Raw genomic sequence first — 27,428 nt, forward strand, 5'->3', positions numbered from 1 at the left:
AAATGAAATTAATTATTCCTGGATAAAAAATTAATTACAGGATAAAATTTAAATATATAAAATAAAATATAATTTAAGTATGTAAAATGTATAAATATACCTAAACAGGCTAGGCTAGGTTTTAAAAATTCAAGTCTGGCTTGTTTAAGTGTTTATAAACAAGTTTTAGACGTGACCTGGTTGATGGAGGCTTAACTTCCTCTCAACTTTAATTTCGTCCACAATTCACTCAAGAAAATTGATTCTGTTCATTTTTTAATGTGTTAGACTACTACTCTGATTTTATGGCTTCATAAGAAGTAATAAATCAAATCGGATTAACAACATTACTGAGTGTGCGATCTTGTTGAGAAAAATTTTCTACCAACTCTTTCTATAATTATTTTCAACATGGTTATTTGAAAAGGAAAAGTCCTGTGACGCTAAAAGATTATTCTATTTTTGGTAACAAAGAGATTTAAGGTAGGGTCTATAGCAATAGGAAATTCTCAACATAAATTTTCTTATAAAAATGTAATTTTTAATCCTTTACATTTGCATGAATTATTAATGTGATCCTTTAAATTTAATTTTTATCATTTTAATTCTTAACGTTTTATATATTTATTTAAAAAGTCCTTAATGTTATGTGAGAAATTAACACGGTTAAATTTTTCTGACATGGCTAACGAAATGATGATGTGACAGCTATATAGATTAATATTGTAAGAAATAGGAATGCTGATGTGGATAAAACAATAAGAAAAGCAACATATTCAGCCTTTCAAAAATTACAAAACCAAACACTGCATCACCTATCTCCATCAAGGTCTACTGGGGCACGAAGAAAAAGAAGGAAGAAGAGCATTTGCGCACAAATATCTCATCGTCATCTCACTTTGACAATTTAGTGTTCACCATTGCACACCTTAATTTGCTGCTATTGTTAATCCCAAATAACGTATAACTTACAATTTAGAAAATAGGAAATAAAAAATCAATACACATTAGCAATAATCAGTAATTGAAAATTTATCTTATATGTATTAATTTATCCACGTGTATATTCCATATCAACAACTTGATTTACATATCAGCTTATTTTGACGGCTAATTTGTTCTATAAAATTTTGAGAACTAACTTGAAGATTGATGTAAACATTAAGGACTGAAACAATATAAATTAAACTTGAGATACCAAATTGATAACTCATACAAATGTAAATGACTGAAAGTTGTATTACCCCATTTTCTTATTTACAAGACTTCAACTAGAGATTTTATTTAAAGGATGTTTGAGAGATTCTTATCACTCAACCATCTTCTGTTAAGAAAAAAATATTTGTGCAAGAGATCAATTTTTGTACCCGAATAAGTGCATGCAACAACACAAGCTTGTAGAGTAAGATTGCACGCAATTTTATTTAAAACATAATTAAACACGAAATGTGAATATCTCTTTTAATAAGGATTTGAATTTTAATTTGTTATATTATAAGAAATTAGTTTTTTTTATTATTATTAGACTTACGACCCACCCCTAGTTGGTTGAGTAAGAATCTCTTTATTCTTACTAGAAGAAAATCAATACTTGTGTTACGAGTACGGACTTGATTAATCTGTTGTTATTTTCACGAATGATAGATAACCTTGTGATATCCAACCGTGTTTTATTTAATCATTTTCTCTTATCCGAAAAATCCTCTTCACCTTTGTCTGAATAAAGCCCTAAAAGACACGACAAAGACTCTTTCAATGACCATCCTCTAATATAAGCCTCCTAAAATCTCACCTCACTATTATTAGCCCATTGTCTTTCCTAATTCCACAAACACCCCAAGAAGTACACACTCATTTTTCAAAACTGTTTTTTTTAATCCAATTTTAATTTATTATATATAAAAATTATTTTATTTTCCTTACCCTTTTTTTTTGGGGTTTGGTTTTGTTTGTTTGTTTGTACAATTGTCCAATCACACACATACACTGTCTTCACCAACCCCTTGTAGCCTCAATAATATTTGCCAAACCTTATGACCATTTCTTTTTCCACCCTATATTACTTCTCTTCCTCTCTCTCGTCATCCTGCCTCTCTCTCATCTCTCCCTCCCCCCACCATGGGCAACTGTTGCTCTCAGAGCAACGACACCGATGCCCCGGCCGAAGCCACCGGCTCAGCGGCCGATGTTGCCAAGGGAGGATCCATGAACAACTCCCAAGGAGGCAGCAACAATAACAACAGCGGGGGAGGAGAAGGAGGAGGAGGTGGTGGCAGTAACTCCGCGAAATCATCCCCGGCACCGAATCCTCCTCCGTCCAAGGCCGGTAAGCCTGGGCCGATGGGCCCAGTCCTCCAGCGTCCGATGGAGGACGTGAAGGCCACGTACACGATCGGAAAAGAGCTAGGAAGAGGACAATTCGGAGTGACGCATCTTTGCACGCACAAGGCCACCGGACAACAGTACGCGTGCAAGACGATCGCGAAGAGGAAGCTCGCGAACAAAGAAGATATCGAGGACGTGAGGAGGGAGGTTCAGATAATGCATCATTTGGCGGGACAGCCGAACGTGGTGGAGCTTAAAGGAGCGTTTGAGGATAAGCATTCGGTGCATCTGGTGATGGAGTTGTGCGCCGGCGGTGAACTGTTCGATCGGATAATCGAGAAAGGTCATTATACAGAGCGAGCGGCAGCGTCGTTGATGAGGACGATAGTGCAGATCGTTCATACTTGTCATTCCATGGGAGTGATTCATAGAGATCTGAAGCCCGAGAATTTCTTGCTCTTGAACAAGAACGAAGATTCCCCTCTCAAGGCCACCGATTTCGGTTTATCCGTTTTCTTCAAAGAAGGTTTCTCTCTCTCTCTCTCTCTCTCTCTCTCTCTGGGCTTTTGTATCGTCTGTGTTCTTTTTTCTAGTTTCATGATCATGAGATATTTTGTTTTTAGGTTTTAATTACAAGAAAAGTGGGGGAAAACTATATCTTGATTCATGCATGAAAGAAAAATAATGCAAGGAATACGTAACGATTGTTTCTACGATGGAAAAGAGTGACCTAAATTTTCTGGATAGCTAGGTTTAATACAGCTTCATTCTTCAAAATTGTTCAAAACTAACTATGGGCTCAAACTTAAGGTTAGAGTGGAAGCTGATTTTTTTTTTGGGCTTTTGAATTTTTGTGCTTATTATCGATTTATTTTAATTTTTTTAGAATTTACAAATAAATAATGATTCTTAATTATATTAATCAAACAAGTTTTATTTTGTTAAACTTACTTTTTAATACAATAATTGACTTTTACCTTAACTTTAGTTTATGAAAACTTTATTCTTGCAAATTTTAATTATTTAAATTTACAAGAGCAAGAAGAACTATTGAATAACATTCTTTTAAATTGATTATACAGGGGAGACATTTAAAGATATTGTTGGGAGTGCATATTATATAGCTCCTGAAGTATTGAAGAGGAAATATGGGCCAGAAGTTGATATATGGAGTATTGGTGTCATGCTCTACATTCTTCTTTGTGGTGTTCCTCCATTTTGGGCAGGTTTATACTCTTGATTATTCTTTCTTAATTAGTTCTTAACTATATATATGCTCTTAATTACTTTAAAACTTAATTAACATAAAATATCATTTATCCTTTTATTATTAATTAAGTTTTTTTAATGTGAAAAGCGCAACATCATAAAGATTTTATATTTTATGTCAATCGATAACATTAATTCCCCCCCCCCCCCAAAAACGGGATGTGTTATATATGACAGAATCTGAGCATGGCATCTTCAATGCAATCTTAAGAGGACATGTAGATTTCTCAGCCGATCCATGGCCGTCCATATCACCATCAGCAAAAGATCTTGTCAAGAAAATGTTGAATTCTGATCCCAAGGCCAGGCTCACAGCCTACCAAGTTCTAAGTGAGTTTAAATATAATTAATATATATATATATATGATTAGCTTTCAATTAGGGTTTGATTGAACTGGTTTTAATTTGAACAGATCATCCATGGATTAAGGAGGATGGAGAAGCACCTGATACTCCTCTTGACAATGCTGTGCTCAACAGACTCAAACAGTTCAGAGCAATGAACCAATTCAAAAAAGCTGCTTTGAGGGTATACATATATTTTTTATATATATATATTTATATTACTATTCTTAATTATCTTGTTTTCCCTAATGAATTAATTAAATAATCTGAGCAGGTGATTGCTGGGTGCCTATCAGAGGAAGAAATAATGGGATTGAAGGAAATGTTCAAGAACATGGACACAGATGGAAGTGGAACCATTACAGTAGAAGAGCTCAAGCAAGGCCTTGCTAAACAAGGAACCAAGCTCTCTGAACAAGAAGTTAAACAACTGATGGAAGCTGTAAGTTAACTCTTTTTTCTTCTTATATTTTCTTCACAATTTCTTTTTTGTTTTAAAGCAAAATGAATTCTCTTTTAAATTTTAACCCTAGCTAGCCTCCTAAATTTTTTGAGGTAAATGAAAATTTTGTCAAATTTATCACCATTTTCATTGATTTGTTACTTTCATATCCTTATTTACAATCTTAAAACATGAATTTGGACAAAAGATTTGTTAGTTTGTAAAAGAAAATGATTTCTAAGTAATGGTGTGTGTGTGTGTTTAACAAGTTTAATTTTTCTTTATAAACTAGCCAACCTCATTTGCAAATTTTTGTTTTGAGATAGAAAATCTTTTAGTCTTCTAATGTCATTCTTTTTTTTTTTTAAAGAGCTTTGTGCATACTTTAAAAATAAAAGATGTATGTGTAATTTTAGAAAAATATAGCTAATATATGTATTAATTTTAAGAAAATGCAGCTTCTTTTCTCTCTCGTTTTTTTATTTTGAATAATATCCTTTTGATCTACAAAATATATACAATTGCAGGCTGATGCAGATGGCAATGGAACCATAGATTATGACGAGTTCATCACAGCAACAATGCAGATGAACCGAATGAACAAAGAAGAACATCTCTACACTGCCTTCCAATACTTTGATAAAGATAACAGCGGGTAAAATTCCCAATGCCATAGAGTCCAATAATAAATCACACTATTTATAACTTGTGAACAATAATTTCGTTATATATATATATATATAGATAGATAGATATATAGGTTGTATTACAAACTCTACTTATTGGTGTACAAAATCAGGTACATTACCATTGAAGAATTAGAACAAGCTCTCAAGGAATTTAACATGCATGACGGCAGGGATATCAAAGAAATCATCTCAGAAATTGACTCAGATCATGTAAGTCGTCCTTCATTTAATTAATAATCACTCAATTAATCACACAGTGACACGCACAAAATTTTGCAGCTTGACTGTTATTTTTGATCCAAAGCTATAACTTGCATTTTAGTATTTTGTAGTACTGATGTTGTTCTTTCAATCCTCTTTAACTTTAGTTATAACTTGAATGATTCTGTAAAAAAAAATAAAAATTAAACAAGTCAAGTCAATATTATATGTAGATGTTATCTGAAATCTTTTGACATATCCCTGTAAGATTGTGAAACTACTCTGTGGCTCATAAATTTTACGAAGGAAAGACATAATTTTTAATCCATGAACTTGTTTTTAATTATCATTTCATTCTTTATATTTTCTTGATTCGAAACAACCTAGTTCTTATAAATTTTTAACTTTGTACAACCCAATTCCTATAATTTTTGAACTTGTATAAACTATGAGGACTAAACAGTATCAAGTTAAAATTCAAGAAATAAATTGACAATTGAGATAAAGTTTAAGGATTACAAGTTTATAAATGAATTTACTGTACGTGTGCACAGGACGGAAGGATAAACTATGAAGAGTTTGTAGCAATGATGAGAAAAGGAAACCCAGAAGCCATAACCAAGAAAAGGCGTGATTCATATGTTTGATCTCTATCATCATCACTACATATACTTTTCTTATATATAAGGTTTTAGTTGGGGAGAGACTTCCATTGATGAGGAAAAGCAATATAAATGGCAAGAAAGGGTAATCTTCAATTCACCACCATCATCTGGCAAGTGTTTCATCATTGAAACAATTCTCTTAAAGTGAGAATTTCGTGCAGTTTCTTGACATTGTTATTATTTTCCACTGTTACATACGTTGGACTTGAAGAGGACATACGGTCTGATCACATGATTGAGACAAAAGATAACTGCAAAATTTGGATCCTCTAAGAAAGCATGAAAACTAGACTAGTTATCGATTCAAGGGTTAATGGTCAAAACCGTAGTTGAATCATATAATCAAACCAATCAAGAACAAATCATTTTATTGAACTAGTCAAGACTCAAGATAATTGTTTAACCGATTATCGGTTCAGCTAGTAGCCAAGTTGACTTAGTTCTTACTATTATGATTGAGAGAGATATAATAACTCACAGAAGTATCTCTCTCTACTTCATCCCATGAAATACTTTAGGGGATCCAACTTTGTATAGTCAATCACGTGGCACGATCAGTATCGTCTAAGCAATCCAACAGTCAAATATTAATACTTTAATTATAACTTTACTTATATATTTCTTGCTTTAATTAGGGATTCTGATTGAAACTGGCACGCGTGAAAGAAGGATCTTTGATAATCATTCATATATTATGTATCTCTCTTGGTGTTTAGAGTAAGAGAGATATGTGGGAAGAAGCTTGTGAAGATGATGAGAAGAAAAAGCAAGTATCTCTTTCTACATGCATGGCTCGAAGGATTGAGAAATTTTTCTACAATGATGTTTGTTTGTTTGTTTGCATTTTTCTTTTCTGTGAATTATTGTAATAAGTCCCATGTTGTTATTTGTTGTTTCTCCCGTAGGAGTGAAAGTGTTAGCGAAATTCTTGAGCAAATCCGATCTACAGTTCAAATAGGTAAATCAATTCCATTGTTGTAAATGAGTATTAAAAATGTCAGAAAAATGAGTCAAATTACCCAAAAAAAAAACATGTATGAGAAACATGTACTTATACTTTATATTATTATTGGTTTTAATTTAATTATTTATCTCTAGCATGAATGAGTTGAACATAACAAAAATTTTCATTTGTTTATATATAATTTAAATTCCCGGCCCTTTTCATTTGTTGACCATGTAACATTTGAGCAATATTCAAATAAATACAATTGATGAACATAAACTGGATCTATCCAGATGAAATCAAACCTATTGGAATGTAAAACATAATTAACAAGATTTATTTACTTTTTAAATCGACTGATTCAATTCAATTCAATTTTAGTTTTAATTAAATTTAACCAAAGAGGACATATTTAACAATTTGATTAAAAATATTACTTCGTTTATTTACTGTCAAATATGCAGCGCCAAGAAAAGTATACAAGAACTTATTTTATAAACCTAGTAGTACCACTAGACTATAAAATTTCATGTGCATTGTATTAGGAATATTCAATTTTCATTTTTAAAAATAAAATATGTGGTTTGGGAGAGCGCTGAACTCTTTAAACTTGAAAATATCACTTCAATGAATAATAATTAAACTGTGGTAATACGATAGCAAGAATAACTTTGCTTTTAGATTACATGTGTGTGTGTGTATAGCTATTTTAAAAATGTCATTGCTAATTAATAGGAATTGAATAGTGATAAAAGATTGATTTTAGATTTTATATAACTAGCTTTTACCTCATGCATTGCACTGCTTATTACCTTGAGGATTGGCTTAAGAATAAAAATAAGTGACTCATCGATCTGACGACTCCTTAAACTAAATCCCAGGATATATATATATATATATATATATAAAAGGATAATGTATTGTGATATTTTAAGGGAGAAAGGAGTAGTTAATGGAAGGATCATAACAAATACAATAAACATTAAGAGCCTGACCACCGAAGCATTTTCATTACTTTCCACAGAAGAGAGCATCAACAAAGTTCAATACACAAACAAAAACGATTAGTAGTATGTAAGTCTCTTCAAGAGTGAGCTTGCGTTGCCGTTCCACTCTATTTAGGTAAACACCATATCCCTCTATTCGGCTTAGGCGTATCGATCCGTCTCTCCATTTCGTCTTTTTGCCTCCGGTCATCTGCAGGACTTACTACCGAACTGATTATTTATCAAATTTAACTTAGAATCTCTTTTTATTATTTAGAATAAAGATTATATATATGTCCAATCTCTAGTGGTTGGTTCCACCACCAACTTTCTTTATGTGAGTGATTTTGACCCTACAAAAACTTCTTTAGCCACTCTTTTAATGTAATTGGCCATCTTATACCACATCACAGAGGTTTCCTCCTAGAAATTCCAATTCCCTTCCTCTCAGATTCCTTCACTTAGAGTAGTGAGTCTAGTGAGAGCCGAAGACTAAGAAGAAGGTTAACTGGATGCGCCGACAGCTTCGGGTTCCTCCTCGGAACTACTTTCCTCATCCTCGTGAATGTAGGAAAAACTTATTACAGGGATCCCACAGTAGAGAAACCCCAAAGAGATGAGAAAAGGGATGGCTTCACTGAGACAATCCAAAAGAAAAAGGGGCAACTTTCGTGTAGTTTGTGATTGGATGTAAGTGTTAAGATTTTCTCTCAGATAAATCTTTCTCTTAATAGATCTCTTCTCGTTCCTCAATCTTCGGAGAATGCGGCGTTGTTTTTGTAAGTTCTCTGTTCCGAACATTTCCTGAAAGTAGACGAGAAGTTTTAAATCTCAATACAGTCATGACCTCTATCGTTGAGTAAACTGTAAAAATATACTAAAAATTAGTATAGTATATATATATATATATATATTTCATTTTTAAATTTCAATTAAGGGAGAATGCCACTTTAATTGTTGTGTAGTGCCACTGCAATTATCTGAGGTTTTTCTCTTCCTGTAGCAACTTCACTCGAAACTCGTTCTTAGCTCACTTACTGAACGAGCCTTAGCTCGAAGAGCAGAGCAAGCGTGGTAAAGTGGATTTGGGGTGTCTAATGTCCTCCTTGATATCCAAAATCTCAGCCGTTCATTTGGATCAATGGTCAAAGAAATTTCTTCTAATTTCTTTAAATGAAGGACTGAGATTTTGGACATTAAAGTAGACAGAGGAGAGGACAACTAACACTCCAAATCCATCCAGAACTCTGCGCTAATATCTAATGGTGGATTTGATCCCACCTCTAGACGCAGCATAAAATAATATCCTTTATTATAATTCTACAATAATTTATATGTGTATGCTTAATACCACTTCTCCACTGCTTTCTTCTAAAGACGCTGTCTTGAATGGATTTGAGAAGTCTAATGCCCTCTCTAATATCTAAAATCTTAGCCGTTCATTAGGGCCAATGATGAAAGAAATTTCATCTAATTCCTTCAAATGATGAAGACATCGGATGAGATTTTGGGCATTATAAGAGGCCGAAGAGAAGACAGCAGACACCTTGAATCCATCCAGAACTCCATGTCAGCGTCTAACTTGAGGCAATGCTATAAAGTATAAACCCTAGGGGACAACCTAGGGCTAACCATAGCTGTGAGAGGAACTTTCTTCTGCAAGGCAAGTCCAAAGGTCTCTTCCATATTCAGCTCCGAAACTCCTTCTGGAAGCTTCCAATCAAACGAATGCACCAAAGTCCCCAATATGAATTGAACCATCAAAATCCCTAATCTCGTCCCTGCACATATCCTCCTTCCAGCTCCAAAAGGAATCAACTCAAAGTCATTCCCACCAGGATCCATTTTCTTGTTCTTCTCATCACTCACAAATCTCTCTGGCTTGAACTCCAATGCCTTCTCCCACCCGTCAGGATCTCGTCCTATGGCCCATATGTTGACACTCAGCCTCGTGTCCTTCGGGATGAAGTAGCCGGCGATTTCACACGGCTCGGCCGCCACCCTGGGGAGGTTGAGAGGGGTGGAAGGATGTAGCCGGAAGGTCTCGTTGCAGATTGCTCGAAGATAAGGGAGGTTTGAGACGTCAGATTCTTGGAGACGACGTTCATGGCCGATGATTTGGTCCATTTCTTGTTGTGCTTTGTTCATGATGCTAGGGTTTTTTAGCATCTCTGCAAGTGCCCATTCTATGACGCTTGAGGATGTGTCTGTGCCTGCTGCGAATAGGTTCTGCAATAACATGAAAGTATGAGAAATTTGAATGCATATAAATTTGTGATCCTTCAATGTTATTTCTTTGTAGTTTTGTACTAATTAATTTCGTCTTAATTTTTTTAAACAACTAATACAGTTGAATATAAGAGAACTTTGAAAAATTTGTTTTAATCCAAATTATAAGGAAAAAACAGAGCTTTTGCCTTGGCGCATTAGTGTATAAGTGCAAGACTTAGGTACTTAATCTTATATACTTAATGTATTTTTATTCAATCAAATAAAAAACAAATAGGTTTTAATTAATGTATTAATAATATTTGTAAATAATTTATTATAGAATAAATAACATACACATGTCTTTATTTAATTAAAAACAAATATTTTAAGTATGTAGGTCAAATATATAAGTTTCTCCCATTATATTAGTTGTTAGGACATTGTGTTATTCAGTTATGCCTTTTATTGGTATGGAGAGAAAACTTTCAATTCTTAAATTTTTGACTTGAAATATTATTTCAGTCCTTATAATTTCTTAATTCGAAACAACTAAGCTCTTATTTTTTTTTTACTTGGTACAACTTAATTAGTCCCTACAATTTTATACTTTGATAAACTATTAGGAATTAAGTTATATTAAGTCAAAGTTGGAGGATATTAAATCAATAACCAAGACATTACGAAATCAAAGCATAGGGACCTACTGGTTATTATATTTTTTCATGATATTTTTAATCTAAAGATTCCAAGTGATCCTGTCCGCTAAAGCAGTAAAACATTAAAACTTACCTACTCAAACACTGTATAGGGCATGCAAAAAAAAAAAAAAAAGAATTCCTTACCCACCATGCACATGCAGAGAAAGACCAATAGAGTTAACGAGACGTACCAGAAGAGCCGTAACGTTGGTGAGTGTAAAGTTATGGTCTGCATCAGAGTGATCGCCTCCACCATAAGCCATGATAGCGTCTAAGAAATCAGGTTTACTCTTGCGCCTATCATTGGACGCCACGTGTTCATTGATCATCCTTGTCAGCAAGGCGTCGAACCTCTTGTGCAGGTGTTTCATGCCTCGCTAAATGCCCTGAAGGTCGAGCCAGCCCAGAAAGCGGATCAAGTCGCCGACGTTAAAATAGCCGCCGGTGGTCATCAGCTCCACCACCATGTCCTTGAATTCGTTGGATTCCCTCCCCTTCGTATCGAACAGACGACGGCTCAGGATCACTTGCCCTAACATGTTCCCTATGGCGTATGTTAGCATCTCCGGCACCACCACCAGTTCCCCCACAAGACTCGACCGGTGCATTGCCGGAACCGTTTGGTCCAATTCTTCCGCTCGCACCTGTTAAACGGCGCGCGCGCGCACACAATAACGCCAACTCATTTTCGGCTTTGAAGTTTCTCGTATTAAATTTTCATTCTTTCATGATATACGGAAGATGAATGGATGACTCACATGAATGGATCTGATTAAATTTTCCCTTTTCGCATCTTTCTCATTTCTGTACTGATTTTTTTATTTCAACGAGAGAAATTTTAAAATTTATTTGATTTCGTTTCTATTTTTATCTTTTAAAAATTAATTTTCAAAAGAAAACAAATAATCTATTTAATTATTACTTTGGATGATAGTGGTCTATCACTAGTCAAAATATAGAATTTATGGGATACTTTTTATATCGGTTGGAAGGCAAACGGTGTAAAAAATAAAGGTGGTAGCATTATTGTAATTATATTGAATTATGTGACGCTTTTTACACCAGGTGTCCAGGAACCTCGCACCGGGTGGGGGAACCCGGTTGTAAAAACTAGTTTTTACACCGTGTACCCCATCCCAGTGTAAAAAACTATACTTTTTACACCTGGTGTTGGTTGTCTAGTATTTTTACACCGGGTTCTTGGACCACCGGTGTAAAAAGTATAGTTTTACACCGGGTGGGGCACCCGAAGTAAAAAGTATAGTTTTTACACGAGTGCCTGGACACCCGGTTGTAAAAAGTGTTTTAAATTCATTTCTTCCTTCCCTCATTCATTAGTTCCCTCTCCTCCTTCTCACGCCCTCCCTCTCGTCTCCCCTCGTCCGCCCAACTCCCTCCCCCTCCTCGTTTTCTCCTCACGGCCCCCCTCCCTCCCCCCCCCCCATCCGCCCCCCCAGCAGCCCTCCCCCCTCGTCCGTCGAGCCGACCCCCCCCCCCTCCCCATCCTCCCCTCGCCGCCCTTCCTCCTCCCCCCCGGTCCGCCCAGCCCCCTCTCCCTCATCCCGAACTCCCCCCTCCCCTCGCCGCCCCCTCCCCCTCCCCCTAGGTCCACCCAACCCCCTTCCCTCTCCCCACTCGGTCCAAGCCGCCCCCCTCCCCCCTTCCCACTCTCCCCCTCCGTCTCGCCGCCCCTCCCGCCCCCCCCCCCCCCCCTCCCTCCCCCTCGACCGCCCCTCCCCCCTCCCCCACTCCTCCTTCCTCGGCTGTCCCCTCCTCCCTCGTCCCTCCGCCCACTCCCCCTCCCCCTCTCCCTTCTCCGCCCCTCCCCCTCCCCCTCTCCCTTCTCCCGCCCCCTGCCCCTCTCCCTCCCTCTTGCCCCCCTCCACCACTCCTTCTCTCCTCCCTCTCAGTGTTGAGCCGTTGCTGCAGCTTCCACCACCTAGGTATGTGTTTGAATATAAATTTTAAATTTTATAATGTTTAAATTTATTTTTATGAATTGATTGTTGCTGTTGGAGTTGTGTTAGTGGCTTCATAAGCCTCAGGTTGTTGCATGTGATTCATTTATTTAGTTTAAAATTATTAATTTTCTCGTGTAATATTTTCTAAAACTTTGGGGAAGTCCAATTTTTGGGGAGACTCAGTCAAAATTTTTTGAATTTATTCTTTCCTCTAATTTCTTTAAATTTAATTTTTAATGATATTGATTGTTGCTGGGAGTGCTGTTAGTGGCTTCTTCATAAGCCTTAAGTTGTTGTATGTGATCATTTATTTGGTTTAAAATTGTCAATTTTCTCTTGTAAATTTTTTTTAAAAGTCTTGGGAGATTCAATTTTTAGGGGAGATTCTGCCGAATTTTTTTTCAATCTTAATTTAATTAGGAACTTAGTTTCTTAAAATAGTTTGAAGATAATAACATTAGTTATATTCTTTAGGAGGTGAAATATGAATCGTAGTTGGATAAATGCTAGACGAACGAGTGACGAGTATGATAATGGAGTGAAAGAATTTTTGGAATTTGCTAAGAAAAATGCTGTTAACAATAGTGAAAGGTTCTATTGTCCTTGTGTTAATTGTTTGAATGAGAGGAGACTAGGTGTTGCCGAAATAAGAGAGCACTTAGTTTGTGATGGGATTTGCAAAAATTATATAATATGGATTTTGGCATGGTGAACGATTGGAAAATTATAGTAACACATCTCAATGTGTGGGAGTTGATAATCTTGATGATAAAGTAGAAATGAATGAAGATCGATTAGAGGACATGATCCGTGATGTTGGGGAAGAGGCTTTTGAACGAGCACATGTGTATGATAACTTGTGCACTGACACAGAGAAGCCTCTATACCCGGGGTGCACTGATTTTAGTTTATTATCTGGGGTGTTAAAACTAGTTACCTTAAAGGCAAGAGCTGGGTAGAGTGACTAAAGTTTCACATGGTTGTTAGAGTTACTTCAAATAATGTTTCTGAAAGGCAATGTACTACCAAATCGTTATTATGATGCCAAGAAGATCTTGTGTCCAATGGGTATGAAGTATAAAAAAATACACACATGTCCTAATGATTGTGTGTTGTACAGAAAAGAGCTTGAAGGGGAGGAGAAGTGTCCAAAATATGAGGCACCCACGGTACAAAGAGAAGGGGGCTCCTACAAAGTCTTATGGTATCTTCCAATTATACCAAGGTTCAAGCGTTTGTTTGCAAATACTAATGATGCAAAGAACTTGATGTGGCATGTAAATGAGAGGATATCTGATAGAAAATTTCGACATCCAGCCGATTCTCCTCAATGAAAGAAAATTGATCAATTGTTTCCCGAATTTGGCAATGAGCCAAGGAACTTGAGGCTGGACTTTCTACCGATGGAATGAATCCTTATGGTAGTCTTAGTAGTATACATAGTTCATGGCCTGTTCTTTTGGTGATTTACAATCTATCACCTAGGTTGTGCATGAAACGGAAGTACATGATGCTATCCATGTTGATTTCGGGACCAAAACAACTAGGAAATGATATTGATATTTACCTAAGACTTCTGATTGAAGATTTGAAAGTGTTGTAGGAGGTAGGTGTGGAAGTGTTTGATGCAAATCAGAAGGAGAATTTTAAGTTACGTGCTATGATCTTTTGTACTATAAATGATTTTCCTGCATATGAAAATTTGTCTGGTTATAGCGTGAAAGGTCATAAAGCTTGTCCAATTTGTGAAGAAAGCACAAACTACCATCAACTTCAACATAAAAGGAAGACAGTCTACCTTGGCCATCGGAGGTTTCTTAGACGAGATCACCCATATCGTAGATTGAAGAAAGCTTTTCATGGTCACCAAGAACACAATGATGCTCCGGATGCTTTGACTGGGGATCAAGTATATGAACGTGTGAAAAACATTAATATGTCTTCGGTAAGACTAAAAAGAATACTGGTGCAAAAAGCATATGGAAAAAAAGGTCTATCTTTTTTGACCTCCCATATTGGCGCAATCTTGAAGTAAGGCATTGTATTGATGTTATGCATGTGGAGAAAAACTTGTGTGATAGTATTATTGGAACGCTTCTGAACATACCAGGTAAGACTAAGGATGGTGTGAATGCAAGATTGGATTTGAAAGAAATGAGAATACGGGAAGACTTACACCTAAGACCAGAAGGTAAACAAACTTATTGTCCCCCAGCCTCTCATACATTGTGCAAATTTGAGAAAACAAGTTTTTGTGAGTGTTTACATGGAATCAAAGTTCCTTCCGGGTATTCTTTAAATATTATGAAGCTTGTATCTGTAAAAGAGTTGAAATTGGTAGGCTTAAAATCTCATGATTGCCATGTCTTGATGCAACAGCTATTACCTTTGGCTATTCGAGGCATATTGAAAGAAGATTTAAGACTTACAATAACAAGACTTTGTTTCTTTTTCAATGCTATATGCAGTAAAGTTATTGATCCCCGTAAACTGGAAGAGTTAGAACAAGAAGCTTGTACTATCTTGTGTCAACTTGAGATGCACTTTCTTTTTACATTTTTTGACATTATGGTTCACTTAATAGTGCATCTAGTAAGGGAGGTAAAATTGTGTGGCCCTGTTTATTTACGATGGATGTACCCAGTTGAGAGATACATGAAAATACTGAAAGGGTATATCAGAAATCCATTTCGACCCGAAGCATCGATAGTTGAGAAATATGTTGCTGAAGAAGCTATGGAGTTTTGTTCTGATTACTTGTCAAGTACAGAATCAATTGGACTTCCTAAATCTCGTCATGAGAAAAGGCAATATGGTCAAGGCACACGTGGAGTATCAATGAAGAGCATGAATCATGATAAATTACAAGAAGCACATTTATATATCTTGAATAATATTAATGAAGTTAAAGATTACATATCTTCTCATAAAGAACTTTTAAAGGCAAAAAATTATCGAATGAGAATGACAGAACAAAAGTTGTTGAAAGAGCATAATAGGACTTTTGTGAATTGGTTCAAGCAAAAAATTTTGAATGAAAGTGGTGTTTCTGAAACAGTTAAATGGTTGGCTAGAGGTCCTAACTTTGATGTTATATGTTGGAGTGTCTATGATATTAATGGGTATTCTTTTTATACAAAATTCTTGGATAAGAAGAGTACGGTGCAAAATAGTGGAGTTATGATAATGGCTGAAGCCGTACACTTTCTAGTTCAAAAGATATGAAACCTAAACTAGTATCCAGGACTTACTTTGGGGTTATTGAAGAGATTTGGGAGGTTGATTATACAAAATTTAGAGTTCCTGTTTTCAAATACAAGTGGGTTGACATCAATAGTATTCGTGATGATAAGTTTGGATTTACAATGGTTGATCTTAAAAAACTAACTTTTGGAGATGAGCCATTTATTATGGCAGACCAAGCTAAACAAGTTTTCTATGTCACGGATCCAACAAATAAAAATTGGTCAATAGCACTTAAAGGAAAAAGGATGATTGATAGTAATGACGATCATGAATTAATTTTGATATTTCTGAAACTCCTAACTTCTCAAGTGGGCTACCAATTTTGGATGTGGTAGATGAAGTAGATGATGAACATGCCATAAAAAGTGATCACCATGAAGGGATATGGGAGAATATCCCTATATGAGTTTAGTTTTGAAATTAAAGTATATTAATTTAGTTCAATTAAATTTATATTGTGGGATTATTTTCTTAATTATCTTATCTTTGATTATTTTTTTAATTAATTTCATTTATTTGAATTAATAGGAATATGGAGAATCAAGGTGATGACACTCAGAGCTAATCAATTAGTGATGTTGCTCCTAATGGGGAGGTAAGTCAAGGAACCCCTAGTGAGGAGCCGAGTCAGAGCTAACCTGTGAGGAGGGGGAGACGTGGCACACGATTAAGAGATCTGACATTAAGTAGGAGCGCTGGGCATAGGTTACCAATTCAATTTGACCAGAGATAGAATCCGATAGGGCCACATAAAGCCAAGTTTGTTAGTTTTCTTGGCCTCCTATCGTGTACCAAGCCTCCTATTGTGTTTGAGGACTGGCCTGATGTGCCAGAACGTGTGAAGGAACAGATTTGGGAAAGTATTCAGGTAAATAATTAAAAATTAAATTTTTTTATAGTTATATATTATTGGGCAATTATTGATTATTATCTTATGTCTTCATTGTAGCTCACATACGATGTTCCATCTAATTAAGATTGTCGACACAAGTTGATTTCTTACTGTGGAACACGTTGGAGAAATTTTAAGACTGATCTTGCTAGAAGATATATTTTTATCGAGGTGCCAGTGGGTCAGGCTCGTCCCAATCCTCTTGATACATACCAATTCCTTGATGAAGATACTTGGGAAGAATTTGTTAGGATTTGGACTTTTGAAAAGGCTATGGTTTGTTAACTTTTAATTTATTTAAGTTTATATAGATTTACTTCAATTATAAATCTAAAATTCAATTTATTAACAGGAAAAACGAGCTAAAGGGCGAGAAGTTGCTCGGCAGAATCAATGCCCCCACACCCTATCTCGTGGAGGTTATGCTAGAGCTGATGATATACTAATGGCAGAGAAACAAAAGAAGAGAGAAGAAGAAGCCAAGTCTGATCCTTCCATACTCCTTTCTCCACCATCACCTATCTCTCGAGAGGAGAAATAGAGATATGGACATCAGTACAAGAAAAGAGGCTATACAAGTGAAACAGCACGGGAGATTGCCGAGAGGATTGTAAGTAAAATTATTATTCCTTGTCCTTTTAAATTTCTATACAATTGTATATATTATTAATTACTATTGTTATTTTTATATTATAGGATACTCTTAAGGAGCAACAAGCCCAAGGAAGCTTCATTCCAGAGGGCAGAAATGATATCTTAACAATTACTACAGGCAAGTCAGAGCATCCGGGTCGTGTGAGGGGCGTTGGATATGGTGTGGGCATTAAGGACTACTTTAGAGCATCTGCATGTCCCAATTTAGAAGGTGTAGTGACTAGAGAAGAGCTTGATACATTGATATCCACTATGAGGCAGCAGACTAAGGATGAGTTTGAAGCTTCATTTACAGCTCGGCTTCTACAAATGAAAGAGAAAATGAAGGAGGAGATGATGAGCATGATGAGCTCACAACAGGAGACAACTGCTAAACCAGTTCATATATCTCCTGCATTTCATAGTACAAAAGGGAGTAATATTCTTGAGCGTGTGTTAAAGGGTCCTTCTGGTGACAACATTGGTGAACCATGTGAGATATTTCTAGAAGATCCTGATAAACACTTGGTTACTCTTGGTAGCATCTATAGCTTGGGGTCAAATATCTACTATAAGCAAATTCAAGATGATCAAGTAAGAGTGGCGGTTGTAGATCCAAAAGTGCCAGATGCTTTGGTTCCATTCCCTACTGATGAGGTGAAGACTGTGGTTGAAGCTGTTGGCAATTTTATCCTATGGCCCAAGAGACTTGTGAATCTGGTTCAAGTTGTGGTATGAAATTTCATGAATTTTTATTATGTAGCAACTTCCTAATATATATTTTTATTAATTATTTCTTGTCTTTTTATTATGTCGAAGCTTTCCTCGCCGAATCTCCCAAAGCTTCCAAAACCCTCGTTGACTCCGCATCAGCGAATGATTTTAATGGCATATGATTTATCATTCGAGTTCAAGAGTTTAGAAATGGATCTAGACGTTGTGGGCAAGAAAGACATGATAGTGACAATTGAACGGGAAGATTTGGTTCGACTTCTATCAAATAATCAGCTTACACACCACACATTAAACTATTTATGATGTAAGTATTTTTCTTTAATATAATTGCATTGTTGTAAGTAAACTTAATCATCAAGTTTAGTAAACTCATATAATTGCATTGTTGTAGGTATCTTCATCATTTGTGCATTACATCGGGCAAAGGTGATAGTTTGGATTCCTTTGCCCTCATCACATGACAGAGAAAGGTAATACTGCAGAGTTAAGGGCCGCGTACCTCCAACAGAGAATATGTGAAGTCAAAAAGGATGTTTTTATGGCTCCATATATGCACTCGTAAGGATCAATTTATAATTAATAGTTTTTTAATATGAATTTACTTTAACTTGTATCATATTTAGCAGGTACCATTGGCAATTATTTGTTCTTTCAATGAAGAGCAACACTGTCGTCTTTTTATGCTTCCTCCATTACAAACTTAAGAAAGAAATGAAGAAGACGATAGAATTGTAAGAATACTTTTACTAAACTATTTAATTTAATTTTTTTAAATATTTTTTAACTTGATAATCTTGATCATAGGGCAATGAGAACATATCAAAATGTAGTCTTACAAAAGCATGGACATGAGCTCAAGGATCCCACATAGATTGAGCCAAAGGTGATGCTATACTTTATTAATATGTTCAACTATTAAGATTTCTTATTAATTTTTTTATGATTTGTTTTTATATAGAGTCATAGATAACCGGTGAGGACGAACTTGTGCGGTCTATATGTCATGAGGCACATGCTCAATATTATCACATTAGGCATGACCGAATTTACAAAAGAGGTAAATATATATATTTTTAAAAATTTTATTTTATGATGTTATTTGAGATTGATTAATATGCCTACTTTATGAATTAAATTTTAGATGTTCGACAATTCGGATGCATTTTCTGAAGCTGAAATTGAAGACATCTGCATACATTGGGCAACCTATTTTGTGAAGAACTTGTGAGATTTTTGTTACTTTTAGACATGTTTTAATTTTGATAGTTGACACTATTTAGATAATTATTAGTTTTCTTAATAGTTAAATAGTTTTGTATAGTTGATAAATACTTGATAAACAATTGTAAATGAATTGAGCTGTCTGATTTGGCAATTTTTATGCACAGGAATGGCAATTTTGACAATTTAGACAATTATTAGTTTTTTTAATAGTTAAATAGCTTTGTATAGTTGATAAATACTTGATAAACAATTGTAAATTAATTGGGCTGTCTGATTTGGCAATTTCTATGCACAGGAATGGGTAAAATCGATAAAATAAATATAGTAAAAAAAATAAAATACTTTTTACACTGGTTATTACCACAACCGTTGTAGAATATAATTTTTTTTACACCGGTTATGGTAATAACCGGTGTAAAAAGTGTACCTTTTACACCGGTTTCGATCCCAACCGGTGTAAAAAGTTAAAGTAAATTTTTTTTAATTTTTTTGTATATAATTTTCAACATCAGCTCTATAACCGATGTAAAAAATTTAATTTTTACATCGGGTTTATAATCGATGTAAAAAGAGATACTTTCTACATCCTCTAGAACAACATCGTCTCTTTAACCACTGTAAAAAGTAATTTTTAACCACTGTAAAAAGTTATTTTTGTACTAGTGATGTATAGTAATTGTTGGGCATATGGTTGGCATTGTTGCTAGCCAAGTTATCCGATGATAACCCATGCATGGTGAAGACAATCAATGGGATTTTTTGCGACAATAATTTTTCAATAACTAAATGTAATGTGTTTTAAAAATAAAAAATAATAATTTCATGATATTTTCATTTTCTTTAATTTTTTGCAAAATAAAAAATAAAAATAATAGTGAAACTTATTTATAAAATGAAAAACACTTATCTAACCTTTTTTTAAAAAAATTAACCATGTTATTAGATTCTAAAAATCATGCCATATAAAAAAATATACATCCGAACAAGGCTAAAATAATAATAATAATAACCTGTGCCCAGTTCTCAATAGCCTTTCCACCAAGCAAGTGAAGATTACAGAGCTTTCTCATGAGCCTCCACTTAGGTCCATACTTAGCAAACACCATATCCTGAGAATTATAAGCCACATGGGTGGCGCGGGCGTTGGACGGCCGGTTCGCAAAGTTATGGCCGGCATCTTTGAGAAAGGCTCGCGCCGCAGCGGGATTTGAAGCCACGACCATTTTTATAGTTCCCATCTTAAGGAACATGATGGGTCCATATTTGTTAGCCATTTTTGTGAGGGTAACATGAGGCATATCCCCCATTAATGGAAGTCAACCCACAAGAGGCCATCCTCTTGGCCCTGGCGGCAGCTTTCTCTGAAACTGAAGATTTCTGAGCGATGAAATGTTGAAGACGAAGAAGAAGAAAAAGATCATAACAGAAGAAGAAATAATAATAATGTGTTCATGAAGTAGGAGGAACAGCTCTTGGAAAGCCATTAATAATTATTGAAGCAATAATAAGAGAAGGGATGAGTCTTGTATTTATATATATATATATATATATATATATCCCACAACACATACAATAATAAATTATTTTTTACGTGGTGTACTGTTAGGTGCGAACCAAGAATTATAATTTAATTTCTGATGCTTTTTGAAATATTCAATATTACTTTACTTCTTATATGCTCTTCCTTCGTTTTTAATTACGTGACGTGCAAAAATTTGGAGGTGCAATGTTACTAGTAATTAATATTTTTTAAGAAAATAATGAGAATTAATTAAGGGAAAAGTAAAAAATATAGGTGAGTTGAGTTTTGAGAGCTCACCAGTATCTGCGCATGGCTTTGAGCTCAAAGAATATTTATAGAGATATTTACAGATCACTCATTAATAAGATCTTCACATCAGCAACAACATCTAAACTCATGATTTTATAAATTATAGATTAAATTCTTATTAATTGCATTAATATTTGTTGACAGACCATTACCTTTTAAGTCACGAAATGAATGATTATTTCTTGGGTAAAAGTATATATACATGTTGTTAACTCGTTTTCTATAATTATTTCTTTTATAATTACACAATAAGAAAAATTGGTTATAAAAAATGATTATTTCTTGGGTAAAAATGTAAAATAGATTTAATCTTTTAAATCTCAATACAGTCATGACCTCTATCGTTGAGTAAACTGTAAAAATATACTAAAAATTAGTATAGTTATATATATATATATATATATATTTCATTTTTAAATTTCAATTAAGGGAGAATGCCACTTTAATTGTTGTGTAGTGCCACTGCAATTATCTGAGGTTTTTCTCTTCCTGTAGCAACTTCACTCGAAACTCGTTCTTAGCTCACTTACTGAACGAGCCTTAGCTCGAAGAGCAGAGCAAGCGTGGTAAAGTGGATTTGGGGTGTCTAATGTCCTCCTTGATATCCAAAATCTCAGCCGTTCATTTGGATCAATGGTCAAAGAAATTTCTTCTAATTTCTTTAAATGAAGGACTGAGATTTTGGACATTAAAGTAGACAGAGGAGAGGACAACTAACACTCCAAATCCATCCAGAACTCTGCGCTAATATCTAATGGTGGATTTGATCCCACCTCTAGACGCAGCATAAAATAATATCCTTTATTATAATTCTACAATAATTTATATGTGTATGCTTAATACCACTTCTCCACTGCTTTCTTCTAAAGACGCTGTCTTGAATGGATTTGAGAAGTCTAATGCCCTCTCTAATATCTAAAATCTTAGCCGTTCATTAGGGCCAATGATGAAAGAAATTTCATCTAATTCCTTCAAATGATGAAGACATCGGATGAGATTTTGGGCATTATAAGAGGCCGAAGAGAAGACAGCAGACACCTTGAATCCATCCAGAACTCCATGTCAGCGTCTAACTTGAGGCAATGCTATAAAGTATAAACCCTAGGGGACAACCTAGGGCTAACCATAGCTGTGAGAGGAACTTTCTTCTGCAAGGCAAGTCCAAAGGTCTCTTCCATATTCAGCTCCGAAACTCCTTCTGGAAGCTTCCAATCAAACGAATGCACCAAAGTCCCCAATATGAATTGAACCATCAAAATCCCTAATCTCGTCCCTGCACATATCCTCCTTCCAGCTCCAAAAGGAATCAACTCAAAGTCATTCCCACCAGGATCCATTTTCTTGTTCTTCTCATCACTCACAAATCTCTCTGGCTTGAACTCCAATGCCTTCTCCCACCCGTCAGGATCTCGTCCTATGGCCCATATGTTGACACTCAGCCTCGTGTCCTTCGGGATGAAGTAGCCGGCGATTTCACACGGCTCGGCCGCCACCCTGGGGAGGTTGAGAGGGGTGGAAGGATGTAGCCGGAAGGTCTCGTTGCAGATTGCTCGAAGGTAAGGGAGGTTTGAGACGTCAGATTCTTGGAGACGACGTTCATGGCCGATGATTTGGTCCATTTCTTGTTGTGCTTTGTTCATGATGCTAGGGTTTTTTAGCATCTCTGCAAGTGCCCATTCTATGACGCTTGAGGATGTGTCTGTGCCTGCTGCGAATAGGTTCTGCAATAACATGAAAGTATGAGAAATTTGAATGCATATAAATTTGTGATCCTTCAATGTTATTTCTTTGTAGTTTTGTACTAATTAATTTCGTCTTATTTTTTTTAAACAACTAATACAGTTGAATATAAGAGAACTTTGAAAAATTTGTTTTAATCCAAATTATAAGGAAAAAACAGAGCTTTTGCCTTGATGCATTAGTGTATAAGTGCAAGACTTAGGTACTTAATCTTATATACTTAATGTATTTTAATTCAATCAAATAAAAAACAAATAGTTTTAATTAATGTATTAATAATATTTGTAAATAATTTATTATAGAATAAATAACATACACATGTCTTTATTTAATTAAAAACAAATATTTTAAGTATGTAGGTCAAATATATAAGTTTCTCCCATTATATTAGTTGTTAGGACATTGTGTTATTCAGTTATGCCTTTTATTGGTATGGAGATAAAACTTTCAATTCTTAAATTTTTGACTTAAAAAATTATTTCAGTCCTTATAATTTCTTAATTCGAAACAACTAAGCTCTTATTATTTTTTTTACTTGGTACAACTTAATTAGTCTCTACAATTTCATACTTTGATAAACTATCACGAATTAAGTTATATTGAGTCAAAGTTGAAGGATTAAATCAATAACCAAGACATTACGAAATCAAAGCATAGGGACCTACTGGTTATTATATTTTTTCATGATATTTTTAATCTAAAGATTCCAAGTGATCCTGTCCGCTAAAGCAGTAAAACATTAAAACTTACCTACTCAAACACTGTATAGGGCATGCACAAAAAAAAAAAAAAAAGAATTCCTTACCCACCATGCACATGCGGAGAAAGACAAATAGAGTTAACGAGACGTACCAGAAGAAGAGCCGTAACGTTGGTGAGTGTAAAGTTATGGTCTGCATCAGAGTGATCGCCTCCACCATAAGCCATAATAGCGTATAAGAAATCAGGTTTACTCTTGCGCCTATCATTGGACGCCACGTGTTCATTGATCATCCTTGTCAGCAAGGCGTCGAACCTCTTGTGCAGGCGTTTCATGCCTCGCTCAATGCCCTGAAGGTCGAGCCAGCCCAGAAAGGGGATGAAGTCGCCGACGTTAAAATAGCCGCCGGTGGTCATCAGCTCCACCACCATGTCCTTGAATTCGTTGGATTCCCTCCCCTTCGTATCGAACAGACGACGGCTCAGGATCACTTGCCCTAACATGTTCCCTACGGCGTATGTTAGCATCTCCGGCACCACCACCGGTTCCCCCACAAGACTCGACCGGTGCATTGCCGGAACCGTTTGGTCCAGTTCTTCGGCTCGCACCTGTTAAATGGCGAGCGCGCACACACAATAACGCCAACTCATTTTTGGCTTTGAAGTTTCTCGTATTAAATTTTCATTCTTTCATGATATATGGAAGATGAATGGATGACTCACATGAATGGATCTGATTAAATTTTCTCTTTTCGTATCTTTCTCATTTCTGTACTGATTTTTTTTATTTCAACGAGAGAAATTTTAAAAGTTATTTGATTTCGTTTCTATTTTTATCTTTTAAAAATTAATTTTCAAAAGAAAACAAATAATCTATTTAATTATATTACTTTGGATGATAGTGGTCTATGTATAGTAATTGTTGGGCATATGGTTGGCATTGTTGCTAGCCAAGTTGTCCGATGATAACCCATGCATGGTGAAGACAAACAATGGGATTTTTTGCGACAATAATTTTTCAATAACTAAATGTAATGTGTTTTAAAAATAAAAATAATAATTTCATGATATTTTCATTTTCTTTAATTTTTTGAAAAATAAAAAATAAAAAATAAAAATAATAGTGAAACTTATTTATAAAATCAAAAACACTTATCTAAACTTTTTAAAAAAAATTAATTAAACATGTTATTAGATTCTAAAAATCATGCCATATAAAAAATATACATCCGAACAAGGCTAAATAATAATAATAATAATAATAATAATAATAATAACAACAACAATAATAACAACCTGTGCCCAGTTCTCAATAGCCTTTCCACCAAGCAAGTGAAGATTACAGAGCTTTCTCATGAGCCTCCACTTAGGTCCATACTTAGCAAACACCATATCCTGAGAATTATAAGCCACATGGGTGGCGCCGGCGTTGGACGGCCGGTTCGCAAAGTTATGGCCGGCATCTTTGAGAAAGGCTCGCGCAGCAGCGGGATTTGAAGCCACGACCATTTTTCTAGTTCCCATCTTAAGGTACATGATGGGTCCATATTTGTTAGCCATTTTTGTGAGGGTAACATGAGGCATATCCCCCATTAATGGAAGTGAACCCACAAGAGGCCATCCTCTTGGCCCTGGCGGCAGTTTTCTTTGAAACTGAAGATTTCTGAGCGATGAAATGTTGAAGATGAAGAAGAAGAAGAAGATCATAACAACAGAAGAAATAATAATAATGTGTTCATGAAGTAGGAGGAACAGCTCTTGGAAAGCCATTAATAATTATTGAAGCAATAATAAGAGAAGGGATGAATCTTGTATTTATATATATATATATATATATATCCACAACACATACAATAATAAATTATTTTTTACGTGATGTACTTTTTGGTGCGAACCAAGAATAATAATTTAATTTCTGATGCTTTTTGAAATATTCAATATTACTTTAATTCTTATATGCTCTTCCTTCTTTTTTAATTACGTGACGTGAAAAACTTTGGAGGTGCAATGTTGCTATAAACAAGACCATATATAACTAATATTTTTAAGAAAATAACGAGAATTAATTAAGGAAAAAGTAAAAAGTTTAAGTGAGTTGGGTTTTGGGAGCTTGCTAGTATCTGGGCATGGCTTTGAGCTCAAAGAACATTTACAGAGATATTTACATTGCTCACTAATAAAATCTTCACATCGGCAACAGCATCTAAACTCATGATTTTATAAATTATACATCAAATTCTTATTAATTGAATTAATATTTGTTGACTGACCACTATCTGTTAAGTCACGAAATGAATGATTATTTCTTGGATCCAAAGTATATATGTGTTATTAACTCGGTCTTCAATCTGGCCGGTTTAGTTTATTCTTTAAATTGATTAGGAAAGAATCGGTAAAACATATCCATTGAGATAAAATTGAACTGGATATCTTCTCCTAAATGATGCTTAGAATGGATAATAATTTAAAATTTTAATAGTTTATTCATTTTTCTAACATTTAATTCTTATAAAATATGTGAAAAAACATGTAAAATATTTAAGTATATAAATAGTTATTATATTCATGAATAAAATTACACTATAATCCTTTTTTAAATCCTCAATTAAATGAAAAATTGTTAAACTTCCTCAATTCAATGATTAGTTTTTATCTTAAAATTTTTTAATTCAAGTCAATGAAAATATTTAAAATTAAAATAAAATATATAGTATATAGAGTTTCTTAGAAAATTATATATGTACTCCCTTCGTTTAAAAATATGAGGTATTTTTAATCAAATCTCACCCCCGATAAAGTAGTTACTTATTTTTAAACTAACTTTATTTTTTCATATTTACCCCTATAAACACTTTAAAATAAATACAAAGTAATTTATTCAATAAGGTTAAAAGTATTTTATATTTTTTAGCATTCAACCCTCAAAAAATATCTTGTATTTTTAATGAAGGAAATATATGTAATATCATTTAATTTCAATAAATTAAAGAAATATCTACATAATATTTTGGTGAATGAGCAGGCATATAACGTTGTTAGAATTGTTAGCAAATATTTTAACAGTTTATCGTTGAGTGACAAAATATATGGCCGAAGACAAATGCTTGGTCAGAGAGGGAAATTAAATTATATTAAAGTTAATAGTACCCTCTATCAAATTAATCAAATAATTATCAGAGTGTGTACTTGAAATGAATCAACAATGCGTGACGTGTGGCAGCGTTTTTCTCTGTGTGAGTGTGTTTTTTTTTTTAAAGAAGGTTAACTCACATAAGAAGTAGGAGTCCGCTTCTCTCCATTGAGAGAAGCTTCCTCTGCCTCTTTATTGAGTTAGAGGTAAATTTGAACCGTTTAAATTTATTCTTTATTTTTTAATTTATATTTTTAAAATAAAAATATATAAAAATATAAAAATTTTAATAAATATACTTCTTAATTTAATATGAATGCTTTAAATTTACCATAAAAATTTTTAAATTAAATTTTTAGATATATTCTAAGTAGTGCAAATATATTTTGAATAAAACAGTAAATTTATTAAATAATTTTAATATTAAATTTAGTTCATCTATATTAAATTTAGACTGTAGATTGATAAGTATATTTATTAAATTTTTTTTATAATTTTTATATGTTTTTTATTTTAAAATATATAAATAAAAAATAAAAAAAATTAAATTTAGATCGTCTAAAGTATAGGTTAAGCCTCTG

General features: G+C 34.4%; 2 protein-coding genes and 1 pseudogene across 2 annotated transcripts; 1 reads left to right on the top strand and 2 right to left on the bottom strand.

The window, feature by feature from the left end:
* The first annotated feature begins 2,083 nt into the window (after positions 1–2,083).
* On the top strand, positions 2,084–6,078 carry LOC129318567 (calcium-dependent protein kinase 2-like). Its single transcript, XM_054963410.1, has 8 exons — positions 2,084–2,830; positions 3,387–3,530; positions 3,751–3,903; positions 3,987–4,102; positions 4,193–4,360; positions 4,888–5,015; positions 5,160–5,259; positions 5,805–6,078. Exons 1-8 carry the CDS (start codon positions 2,098–2,100, stop codon positions 5,895–5,897), a joined length of 1,635 nt encoding a protein of 544 aa, XP_054819385.1. The 5' UTR covers positions 2,084–2,097; the 3' UTR covers positions 5,898–6,078.
* A 2,854-nt stretch (positions 6,079–8,932) lies between these two features.
* On the bottom strand, positions 8,933–20,912 carry LOC129318815 (flavonoid 3',5'-hydroxylase 2-like; annotated as a pseudogene).
* A 943-nt stretch (positions 20,913–21,855) lies between these two features.
* On the bottom strand, positions 21,856–25,302 carry LOC129318750 (flavonoid 3',5'-hydroxylase 2-like). The gene is made up of 3 exons (XM_054963685.1): positions 25,014–25,302; positions 23,871–24,176; positions 21,856–22,999 (listed from the first exon to the last, which is right to left on the bottom strand). The coding sequence occupies exons 1-3, from the start codon at positions 25,299–25,301 to the stop codon at positions 22,364–22,366; spliced, it is 1,230 nt and encodes a 409-aa protein (XP_054819660.1). The 5' UTR covers position 25,302; the 3' UTR covers positions 21,856–22,363.
* Positions 25,303–27,428: the final 2,126 nt, after the last annotated feature.

Source organism: Prosopis cineraria, unplaced genomic scaffold (genome assembly GCF_029017545.1).
Source record: "Prosopis cineraria cultivar Desert tree isolate PC_DT_omini unplaced genomic scaffold, ASM2901754v1 PC8, whole genome shotgun sequence".
In the NCBI taxonomy this organism is placed as follows: Eukaryota; Viridiplantae; Streptophyta; class Magnoliopsida; order Fabales; family Fabaceae; genus Prosopis; species Prosopis cineraria.

What these genes read in the sequence shown, in the direction of transcription:
- LOC129318567 (XM_054963410.1), top strand. Translation starts at nt 2,098, where the DNA reads ATGGGCAACTGTTGCTCTCAGAGCAACGACACCGATGCCCCGGCCGAA. An exon ending in TGTTCCTCCATTTTGGGCAG is followed by an intron (nt 3,531 to 3,750) that starts GTTTATACTCTT and finishes TATATATGACAG; the next exon opens with AATCTGAGCATGGCATCTTC. An exon ending in TTAAACAACTGATGGAAGCT is followed by an intron (nt 4,361 to 4,887) that starts GTAAGTTAACTC and finishes ATACAATTGCAG; the next exon opens with GCTGATGCAGATGGCAATGG.
- LOC129318750 (XM_054963685.1), bottom strand. Translation starts at nt 25,301, where the DNA reads ATGCCTCATGTTACCCTCACAAAAATGGCTAACAAATATGGACCCATC. An exon ending in CTATTGAGAACTGGGCACAG is followed by an intron (nt 24,177 to 25,013) that starts GTTGTTATTATT and finishes TTCGATACGAAG; the next exon opens with GGGAGGGAATCCAACGAATT. An exon ending in ACGTTACGGCTCTTCTTCTG is followed by an intron (nt 23,000 to 23,870) that starts GTACGTCTCGTT and finishes ATGTTATTGCAG; the next exon opens with AACCTATTCGCAGCAGGCAC.